Below are 11,665 nucleotides of genomic sequence, written 5' to 3' on the forward strand. Positions count from 1 at the left end.
CTCTCTCTCCTCTCTCTTATGTCCCCAGCCGCCCTCTTCTCTTCTTCCCCTCTTCTTCTCTCCTCTCTCTGTCCTTCTCTGTCCCCCCTTTCTCTGCCTCTACCCCCTCCTCCAGGTCCCAGATAAACTCACTTTTTTACTAGCCCTGTTACACGTCTTGGTTGTTCAGGGGGACACCTTGCCAGGGCCCACTGAAGCTATCTCTTCCACCACCACCGACACCACCGTTCCCTTTATAAAACACAACAGAGTTACCATGTAGCATTCAACTAAACAACAATTATTAGAACAAAGTATAAAATTATTTCTAGTGATAGCAATTTGTCTTTTAAAATAAGCTTGGGGGATGGAAATCAACGTAGCTAACACCAAAGAAATTTCTGGTGTTCTTCTTTATTATCATTCAGACCTAAGACCCAGTAAAGTGGTTTAATAGAAAAAGCACTTACCACCACGCCTTATGACCCAGGTCAGGTCACGCGTGTGGAAATAGAGAATAACCTCCTCCCTTGTCCTCTACTTCCACAAATGCCCCTCACTACACACACACACACACACACACACACACCATAACTTTTACATTAAAAGATAATAAAAGTCTAACTCTTGACAAATGGAAGTAGGTGAAGGTCCAGTTGTGCCACTTCTGTATACAGAAAAAAGAAAGTGACACCATCTAGGTTACAAAAAGGGAAAGGGGGGTGGGTGGGATCAAACATTATTATTTTCTAGATTGGGGTCTTAAATAGCTGAATCCTTTCACCTAGACCTTCACGTATCTCTAGTCATATTTATTACCAATTGTAGTTAAAAAGTTGAAAAACTGGTATTTTTATATGTCTATGTGATGTCTGTTTTAATATACTAACTCATTTTATCTCCCTAGACCGTATAAGGTGGGTAGCATTACCGAAGGTGATAATGAGTTCTTGATAAAGCCGAATTTTAAATTGTTATTATGATCTGACTGTTAAGGTCGATATTCCACCAAAAGTTTCTGCCTTACAGCCTATAGCATTTAGGTCATTAACAAAACTTAGGCTGGCAGCTTTTTATACCTTCATCCTCAGAATTACATTATTTGTTAAGCTAAATCCAAAACTAAAGAAATCAATAGAGGGTGTTGGGAATTTGTATTTTTATGAGAGCAGCTGCCAGGCCAGTGATTTTACGACCTACTATCTGTGCGTGAAACTAAACCTCGAGGCTTTGTGCCTAGGCCATCCTCCTTGTTGAAAATCAGCACGCAGCTTTCGCAGGCTTGCTAGGATAATTAAATTTGTCTGGAGTACCACCCCGTAGTAATCCTCAGGCATAGAGCGGCACTGAGCATGCGCTATGTGCGCCCGGAACTCTAGGCTGGCCTCTGCCTGTAAATCTCCGACTTCCGGCTTCTTCGGCTGAGACCCTTAAGCTCCGCCCACTTTTCGCGGACCAATCAAATATAAGATTGCTGAAGTTGTGGACCAGTGGTTAGGGCTGTCTTTCATCAGGGCCCTCAGTTTGAAACTGTCAAGTGGCTGCTAGGGGAGCCGCTGTGCTTGCTGTGGTTGCGGCGGCGACACCAGTGGTCGCAGCGAGTCAGGAGTCGGGGTTTGGCAGAAACGCCGTATACCGGTGGCGGCGCCCAGGCTGGTTCCTCCCTGTCAGGATTGGGAGCATCGTCCCTGGAGGTGCCCAGAAAGAGGACACAAGTGATGCCAACTAAGTAGGTCCTGTTCTTTAGGACGTGGGGAGATAGTCGAACAGAACGTTGTGTTTTACTAAGAAGGAATTAGATTTAAATGGGGCCGGATTGGAGAGTGGTGAAAGAAAACGTGGAAGGGACTGGCGTTCGCCCTCTCTTTGCGTGCACTTAGGACGGGGGAAGTCACCTTGCTGCCAGCTACACGTTGGTTCGTTTTCTGCCTTTAAGAGATTGTATTTGAATTCCCGGAGTCTGCTTTTCAGTTAAGTTGTGCCTGTGGCAAAGAGAAGCATCAAGCTATCTTGTGGGTTCTGCTTAGGTTAAAGAATGCTGGGAATGTAGTGAAATGGTGTATGTCACCCACAAAAGCATCGTTCTTCCAAACCCAGGAACTGAAGAAATACTACTGTTGTCGAGTCTCAAGTTAATTGTCATGCCTGTTTGCAAAGAGCAGGCAGAGGACGTATTTTCCAAAAGTACAATTGTTTTCTGGCTGCAATATGTATTTAAGAAACATCTGAGCATACCAGCTCATTTGTTACTAAAATAATCCACAGTTCCCAACTCTGGTTGCCTACCAGGTCTGCAAACAAGTCATAGGGGAAGATGTAATTAAAATTAAAACGGGCCAAAATACCACAGTGGTTGATTTGAAATTAGTGAAATATTCATTCCTTGATTCAGAGCTGTGTGTGCCTACTTTTTCTTCTCTACATGGCCCTCATACTGCTCCCCGAACAATACCAGTGTTCTAGCTTCCTCCAGTCTTTCTGTTGACTCTTCACTGTTCCTTAAAACTTAGCAGTTTTAGATTTCCTCTTCTCACAGCTGTCTTTGTTAGGATTATGAACTCCTTGGAAATCATATTTGAAGCTAAAAATCCTTCCAGAAACTATACGTGTTTATATTCTAAAACATGCATGCAAGTGTGTTTGGTCTACAGGATAATGATTCTTTATCACAATGGGTACTCCCATTCATTCCCGTTTCTTTAGTAGACCCCAAGAAGTCAGTGCCTCCTCAATCTAAATCTCCAGTCTGTGCTTGTAATACAAGTCTCTAGGCTAGGCACATCCTAGCCATTATGAATTCCAGAGCTTGGAGCTGCGTCCTGAGTGTGGTCACATAACAGCTATCCTTCTATAACCACAGTCAGCAGATGGATTCCCAGATCCTGCAGATACCTAAATCTACAGATGGTCAAGAGACCTGTACAAAATGGCAGAGTATTTGCACATAGTTTTTTAGGCATACCATCCTTCATACTTTAACCATCTCCAGTTTACTGATAACCCTAATACAGTATAAATGCTAGGTAGGTAGTGTTGCACAGAATTGTCTAGGGGATGATCATAAGAAAAGTCTGTGCATGTTCAGGATCAATGTGATTTTAAGAAATACTTTTGGCCCACAGTTGAGTGAGTCCAAGGACAAGGAACCCAGGGACACTGAAGGCTGACTCCTGCGTGCTCACAGCTGTATCCGGTGCTTCAGAGGCACCCTCATGCTGATACAGCTGGTACTGAACTCGCTGTCCTTCCTCCCAGTCTCACTGTCCCACAGTCCTTGCTTCGGTGAGTAGTGGTATGTTTTGTCTAGTTACTCTGGACACAAATCTGACGCACCAGTAGCACCCACTTGGATGCTTTAGGTGGTCATTGATCATGAGCCCGCATTGTCACCACCGTAGCACAGCTGCCTCAGAGCCACACCTCAGCGCCCTTGCCAAGGCTGCATTCTGGTTTAAGGACCTCATTTGTCTCCTAGGTAAATTCTGAAAAGAACCTTTACTGCTTGGATTACTATGACTGGTTCTCAATTAGACTTTATAGTTTTAGAATCCCAATCTGCCCTAAAACTGTCAGAGAAATATTTCTTTTTGTAAAATACCAATTTTTAAGAAGGCAATGTTGGAGCTCTGCAGAAGGTCTTGCCCTCACCTGCACAGCTGCATGTGCATCCTCAGCACTGCAAATACAAATAAATAAATAGATAAGTAAATAAATAAATAAATAAATAGATAGCAAGGTCGGTCACACCAGTTGTTTCAAACATTAATGTCTTATGTAAAGATTCAGCCTTTTAATATGAAAGGTCATAATTGTAACTGTCCTTTCTTATTTGAGTTGTATTTGAGTCTTACTTTACTTCAGCCTAACCAAACACCCTAATTCTTTTTCACATACATGCCATGCCTCTGTGTCTTGGCTTACGTGGCTCTGTTTTTATCTTGAGTCTGTCTCAGGATGGACTTCCACGGCTTTCAGGTCTCAGTACCTGGGCCATGCTGTCTGACTTACTGGTGTTCAGATAGTTTGAATAGTTATTATTTGCCTTTTAACCACCCCCTTTAAGTAGTTTTCTTTAGCTAAGACGTTTAATGATTTCTATATGTACATTTCAGTATGTTGTAATATATAAACTTAATTTTCTTAAAATAATATTTCCAAAATGTAAGCATTCCAGGAAGGGAATTTACACAAATTCTTAGGCTGTCTTAGTTCAAAATGTCACAGGAAAGTATTTGGTACCTGGGATGTCATGTAAGGCTGAAGAAGGGTGACAACATGCTCTTTTCTGTCTGACCCTGCAGAAAATTGTTCTGAAGCATTTTCCTTCAGTCTTTTGTGCATTTAGCACATTTCTTTCAGGATATTCTAGAAACACAAATGTTTGAAGTAAGTCCTGTCTGGCCCTGTGATTCTTGCTCAGTATGTTGAGTGGATGATTTCTTTTAAATGACATGAAGAATATTTGCAGTTAATATAAAGCACTGTTGCACTTCGTGTATTTAAAAGCTTTGGTTTAAGTATTACGAGAAACTACCAAGGTTAACTTGTGCTGTTTTATAGTGTTTGCAGGATGTCGTCTGATGAGGACAAGGACTCACTTCATGTTGCTCACAATGACTCTGACCATTCCGTCTCCACAGACCTTCAGGTAGGAAGACATCTAAGTCTATTGTTACTTTAAAAAATTATAAAACCCTGTGTAATGGTGCATACCTTTAATCCCAGCACACAGAAGGCAGAGGCAAAGAGATCTTTTTAAGTTTTAAGGCCAGCAGGGACCACATAGAGAGTTCCAGGACAGTCAGGGCTACATAGAAAGACCACACTCCCCAAAAGATTTAAACAAAGTATTAGTTTGTGGCAAAACCAGAAATGCTTTTTTCATTTACTCATTCCCTTCACGCTGAAGTATTTGCATTTACAATATTACCAACTCTCTACTAATTTGGGGAGTATACTGTTTTAAGTTTTCAGAAAATAGCCATGAACTGTTCAAAAGTTTTTTCTGCAAATGCTTTAACACAATAAAAAATAAAACTCAGAATCTCAGAACATTTTGTGAAATCTCTGGCTTAACTGTGTCTGCCAAATGCTCTCATCTTTAATGAAAAGTAACAGAATGTCAGCCATCTGAGATTCTAGGGCCCAGGGCTCTCTGATGTTCTGTGCAGCGAGGTTCTCATTCCTGTCACTAGTACATTTGTCATAATCTACACATTTGGCATAATCTGCCATCCTGAAACTGGACACTGACAGATGAGTTAGAAGAACTGCCTAGGGAAGGGTGTGTTATTTACATGAGCTATTCAAATCCCACAAGCCATACTGTCTAACTACCTTCCCTGCAGGGAGGTGGAAGAAGCAGATGGCTGTTTGCCCAGGTCAAACCCTGGGGCTTATTAATTTACAGACAGAAAGCAGAAATGGGTGCCCATAGTCAGTGAGCAAGGCTACTGCAGGAGACTTGGGCTTGTGTACAGTATTTTATTAGGGTTAATTCCCATCTAGGTTTACACAGACCAAGGAATACCTTGTATCTTATCCCAGTGTATCCTATCAAGTTAAGGTTGCCTTTTTTTTTCTTAATAACTGAGAATTTTAGATTTCCCTTTATTTTAACAACCAGATATGATTTACAAAAAAATTTAATTTAAGAATATTTTAACCTTTTTAAAGAATTATAATTACTTTTGTCACTATGATATGGTACATAAATTTTTTTCCTAACACAGAGTTTTACTTTGTATCTTCAGCCCAGGCTAGCTTCATACCCTGATCCTCTTCTCTCCACTCGTCAGTGCTACAACTACATAGATGCTAAATCCACACCTACTACACTTCAGAAATACTAGGAAACAGTTTAAAACTTGCTGCTTATTGCCTTGAAGGGGCATCGTGAACAAAGAGGAGTTGATTATAACCTTATGAAGACATTTCTGGTGTTAGATTTTCTGTCATCTGGCTTTCTTCTGTTATTAATATACACTGTATACAAAAAACTGTATTTCTTTCACCCAATGATTAATGCGTGTGTTTGTGTGTGTGTGTGTGTGTTAAATAGAATCCAAGTTGAAACTCAAACCACCTCACTCTTTTACATTGAAATTTCACAATTTTCAAACAGAATAGTATAAACTCCTTTTACAATTTTACTTAAAATTCAGTGCTAAGACAGAGCTGCAGTCATACATACCTATTTTTTAAATGCAAATCCATGGCATTTTCTTCTAACAACAGCAGCAAAAATAAACCAGCTGCCTTGATGAGTGTGGGCTTGAAATTAGGGGAAATAAAGTGCTTGTGTGGTTTCAGAAGCTTGACCATCCAGATTGCTTCTATTGGGTTACATAATATCAAGGAAATCCTGGTCCTTTTGTGGTGGGGCACACCTGTGATGCACGTATCTCAGGAGGCGTAAGCAGGGAGATTAAGGATTAATAGCAGCCTAGGCTACAAAGCAAGTCCCAGTCTGGGAAATATAGAGAAACCCTGTTAAGAAAAAGAGGGCAGGATTTGGGGGAATAGAAGGAATGAAAAGGAAGGATGGAGAGAGAAAATATAACTGAGTCTCAATGTAAGTGATAGCTTTTTAATACCATGTCTTGTCTCATCTTTAGTTAAAATTGATATAAAATGTAAGAAAGGAGAGATAGAAAAAAGTAATATATTGAATCACCAATATTTCCTCTTTAAACTTTTAATTATAAATGTCAAAGTCATGCCAGAAGCATTCAAAGGACTCAGGCTTACAAAAGAGCTAAACTTTTCTGTATTGTGGTAAGTATATGACTGTTATGTGGTTAAGTAAATTTCTTAACAACAGAACTGAGCGTTTGGATGCAGTACTGTAGCTGCTGTAAAACATGGCTGTTCTTGGCTTCTCGTAGGAGGAGTATGAAGAACTGCTTCGCTATGCTATTGTGAATCCAAATGCTGAATCCAGTGCTTCACAGCCATCTCACCTTAAAGGAGAAGTGGCAGCGGATAGATTTCCTACGCTAGCTGGTATGCTTCACTGACCAGATTACATACAGTTGTCAAGATACCACTTAAGATCCTGAGTCTGTTGGTGATGCTGGTGTGACTGTGGAGATGTCCCTTCCCATCCACGGGTGCATCTCAGTCCATGGTGCAAAGCCTGCCTTAACATTTTACTGTCATTGCTGGCTCTCTTGACAGCTGGATTTTTATTTAAACTTCAGTTGACTTTTAACTTTATGAAAAGTAATAAAATCAGGGCAGCACAATACTGATTATCTCTTTACATAGATTCTGGGAACTCCATACTCAAATCCTCAAGCTTTCATGGCAAGCACTTTGCCTACTGACTTCTCTTCCCAGCCCTTGCCTGCTTATATTCATTCATCTGTCTGCGGCACTTTAGTGTGCTCAGTAGGAGTTGTACATCAAGGTACTCAATGAGGAGCCGGGCAGTGGTGGTGAAAGCCTTTAATCCTCGCACTTGGGAGGCAAGGGCAGTAGAGTATGGTATAAGCCCCAGTTCTTGATCCAGAAGTTTTATGCCAGGATTATTTGACAACTAAATGCCCAAGCCCATCTAAAGGTAATCCCAACACTGCCCTCAGAATACCTGAAGTCGCTCTATGAACCACATACTGATACTTTGTTGGCAATATTTATGTGGCATAGAGAATAGTTTGGGTCATCAGGACAAAGGTGGACCTGCATGTGGACTCTCAGCAGTAGATTTAGTATCTGATACAAGCCAGGCTCTGCTTTGATACAAGGGTTAAAGGAAGCAACGGGAAGCAAACCCTTTTCCCCTGTTCAGCCTTACTTAGTAAAGAGCAAGCTCTAACAACTCTGCATAAGCACTCTCTCTTTTTCCCATGTTTTTGTATGTGTGTATATGTGCATGGGTGTATGCACATGACGTCAAGAATCTGTTCTTTCCTTCCACTGTCTGGGTTCTAGGGATTGAACTTAGGTTGTCAAGCTTGGCCACCAGCATCTTTACCTGCCGAGACATCGCATAGTCCCTGAATAAATAGTCTTACAGAGGGCTAGATAGCCCTCATGGGCAGTCATCATATAGCTGTCTTACCTCCGAGGATAGCTGTCCTTGAGGGAGCATTTCACACAGAGGAAAAGCTCCTGGGTTTCTGCTAAGTGAGGGCCCTCGTCACTTCCTCATTCCCAGTTCTTGTAGATCTTCACACATGCACACTGTACTCCTGTCCCCAGATTGCTGAACTGAAACAATGGCACCATGACTTCAGATAAATAATTTACTATGGCAGAATTTTTCTACCTACATTTCATTTTCTTTAAGATATAAACCTTGGGTTTATTCATTGTACATCAAGGGTGTCAATCATATTTTAGTTACATTGAGTATCTTTCTTTTTCCTTTCCTTCCCTTTCTTTTCCATTTCTTTCCTTTTCTTTCCTTTTTTTCCAGACAGGGTTTTCTCTATGTAACCCTGGCTATCCAGGAACTCTGTAGACCAAGCTGGCCTCGAACTCAAGAGATCCGCCTACCCCTGCCTCCCCAGTGTGAGGATTAAAGGCTTTCACCACCACTGCCCGGCTCCACATTGAGTACCTTGATGTACAACTCCTACTGAGCACACTAAAGTTTCGCAGACAGATGAATATAAGCAGGCAAGGGCTGGGAAGAGAAGTCAGTAGGCAAAGTGCTTGCCATGAAAGCTTGAGGTTTTGAGTGTGGAGTTCCCAGAACCCATGTAAAGTCAGTACAATAATGTATCTGTAATTTTAGTGTTCCTACAGGCAAGGTGGAAGTCAGAGACAGGAGAATGTCTGGACCTCAAAGTCCAGATACCTGGCATGCACACCAGTGAACAACAGAGACCTTGTCTCAACAAGATGGAGGACAAGCATGCTGTGGCATATGCATGCCCTTCATATATACACACAGACTTTAACTCTATACACATGGATAAATATGAGTGTATGTTCTAGGTATAGAGCTACCATAAGACCCAGCTGTCCGCCCTAGACACACACGCAGGAACACGAGAACCGGCATATAGTACCCGCGTGTCCATGTCTGTTGCAGCACCATTCACAGTAGCCACGCCATAGAACCAGTCTAGTCTCCCTCTAGCAGATGAGTGGTTAAGGGGCAATGGGATCTTCAAGTCAAACAAAACAAACTGGGCTTTGAAAGACAAACAGTGCGTGTTTTTCCACATGTGGAATATGGCATTTTTAAATGTATTTAAGACATAAAAGTAGAAGGGGTGCTATTTAAATAGAAGAGTACCTCAAAGAGCAGGGAAGACAGAGTAAGGAAGGGTCATGTATGTTATCTGCATACATAAATATGTCACAGTGAAGCCATCAGATGTACAGTACATACACATGGTTTCCTTTAAGTAGTTTTAATTTTAAAAACCTTTTTTCTTTTTTTTTTTTTTGGCAGGAAATAGCCCTGTAAGAGAAACTGCACTGGAAGTTGGAAAAGGATCAGATTTAAATATTTCAAGCCATTCAAAATCAGGTAGGATGACTTTTCCTTAGTTTGTTTCATTAATTACAGTGTATTAGCAAGAATAAGTCAGCATATTACTTAACCAGACTTTTTAAATGCTATTGTTGCTAGTTTAAGTGATAATATTTAAAATAATTTCACAACATTCCAAAATTGTTCAGCTAAGACCAGTTTATAATTACAGTGCATGGCATCCTTTACATTGTCTTAGAAAGAAGTTATTCAAATAGTGTGTACTTTCTACAATTAGGAAGCAATGGCAAAGGTAACTGATGAAAGTAAGGCTGCTAACACATCTATACTGCTACAGTCGTGTTGAGTCAGAGAGGTGCTGAGAGACTGGTGGTGAAGAGGGGATTGAAGCTTACTAGAGCCAGCTTCTGTCTTTTTACTTTACATGGTATACATGTAAGCAGCAGAAATGGGATACTTGCCCTACGGTGTAGCATTATTAATGCAGAACCATTTAAGCCACTTTGTAAGAAATGCCTGCCGTTAGGTTTCTTCACTCGTACGAGTCTTGGGCAATATTATTGCAGATGGTCTTTCAAGCCCTTAAGTCATGTGATTCTATTTTGTAAATGGTGAATATATATATATGTGTGTGTGTGTGTGTGTGTGTGTGTGTGTGTTTGTGTATACATATATATATATACATATATACATATATACATATACATATCCTCAACAATAAAACCATAGCGCCTATTGGACATGGTGCAGTATGCTTGTAACCCTACCACATAGGATGCTAAGACAAGAAGATAGCCAATCTAAGACCAGCCTGGGCTACATAGGCCCAATGTATCTCTGAAACAAACAAAGCAGGAAAGCAGAGCCTTCTGCCTCTCTACTTGGTAGAACCCAGTAAAAGATGAGCGCACTTTGTCCTTGCTCCTTGGGTTCTTTGACCATCCTCAGAAAGTGTAGGTGATATCTCGTGTATAACCATCCCACACCCTATTTACTGCATAGCAGATACACAGTTTAGGGGATAATTTCCTTCTTGCAAGGAGTTCTGGAAAGATTTGCTTTTGCATAACAAGTTCTATAGTACTTCTGTCCTTGCTTCATTCTTCAAAGAAGAGAGACAAGCCTTCAGTTTTGGCTATTTAGACCTTCATAGTTAATGTGGGATCCATGAGAAATGGTGACGGATGATGTCTAATTCCAGGAAATCTGTGATAGAATATTGACTTTTCTACTTTATGCATTTTAAAGATAGAGACCAGTTGTCTTTCTGGCTCTGGCTTTCCCACCTCACTGGGTAATAGCAAGTAATAGTTATGTATATGTGCACACGCATATAAATTGGTGTACAAATTTCTCATCTACTTGTTGGAGGCTAACAGCATGTCTAATAAACTAAATAACTAGCCCTTTTATATTGTCAAATTCTAGCAATGTTAAGAGCAGTACTAACGTTGAAAATAAAGCAAGAGAGATCTATAGACAGCCACCTCACCATGGTCAATTTCCTGCTGAGACTCAGTGTTCTCCTTATGGTTGAAAAAGTGCCTACCTCTTAGGATAGCACATGTTAAGAGCTAACCCTTAAACACTTGTATTGCAGAAACATAACAAGCACTTAGTTAGTGTTACTGGGATAGTGTGGCTGATCGCACTCAGTTCAGGCTGGACCAGGATGTATGACACATCCTTGTTTGCCATAAGAGTGGTTTGTGAAGGATGGAAGGGATATAGGAGGCATCCCATGCCTGTCAGTCCTCAATCAATGACAGCACTAATATCAAAAAATATCCACACTGAAGTAGATATACCTCAAGAGTAATTTCTCTGTGTTTTTTTCCTCAGCTTCCGGAGTTAACAGACATCTTGTAGCCTTTTGACATTACTCTGCCAGTTAGACAACTTCCATCTGACCTGGCTGCTGTTTGATTGCTCTGCTTTTCTTCTAGGGTCACCCAGGAAGCCACCTCACCCAGTCATGGACTTCTTCAGCGCACATTTATTAGCTGACTCTTCCTCACCAGCCTCTCTTTCTACTCGGACAGATGCCCATGAAATAATTGTGGGTGATCATCTTATCTCTGATGAAAATTTTCACAAGTTGGAGAATGTACTTGACATCTGGAGTTCAGGTCTCAAGGTATAACAGTTGCTCAGTTGCAGTATGCTTTGTAGTCTGACACTTGAGCCTAGTGTGTGTGTGTCTCTCTCTCTCTCTCTCTCTCTCTCTCTCTCTCT

At 40.9% G+C, this 11,665-nt stretch overlaps 1 protein-coding gene across 2 annotated transcripts in view; it reads left to right on the forward strand.

Annotated features, from left to right (window-relative positions):
- The first annotated feature begins 1,495 nt into the window (after positions 1–1,495).
- The window catches only part of Poc5 (POC5 centriolar protein), a 28,060-nt gene continuing 17,890 nt past the window's right edge, over positions 1,496–11,665 (forward strand). Inside the window, exons 1-6 of one of the 2 annotated variants that reach the window (XM_028760118.1) lie at positions 1,496–1,708; positions 3,102–3,261; positions 4,540–4,627; positions 6,867–6,984; positions 9,389–9,466; positions 11,377–11,567. In XM_028760118.1, the coding sequence (XP_028615951.1) occupies positions 4,550–4,627; positions 6,867–6,984; positions 9,389–9,466; positions 11,377–11,567 (465 nt within the window). In that variant the 5' untranslated portion in view covers positions 1,496–1,708; positions 3,102–3,261; positions 4,540–4,549. Of the gene's footprint in view, positions 1,709–3,101; positions 3,262–4,539; positions 4,628–6,866; positions 6,985–9,388; positions 9,467–11,376; positions 11,568–11,665 lie in introns of those variants that run through there. The other variant, XM_028760119.1, reaches the window with a different exon arrangement.

Source organism: Grammomys surdaster, unplaced genomic scaffold (assembly GCF_004785775.1).
Source record: "Grammomys surdaster isolate TR1022 unplaced genomic scaffold, NIH_TR_1.0 126391, whole genome shotgun sequence".
Lineage (NCBI taxonomy): Eukaryota > Metazoa > Chordata > Mammalia > Rodentia > Muridae > Grammomys > Grammomys surdaster.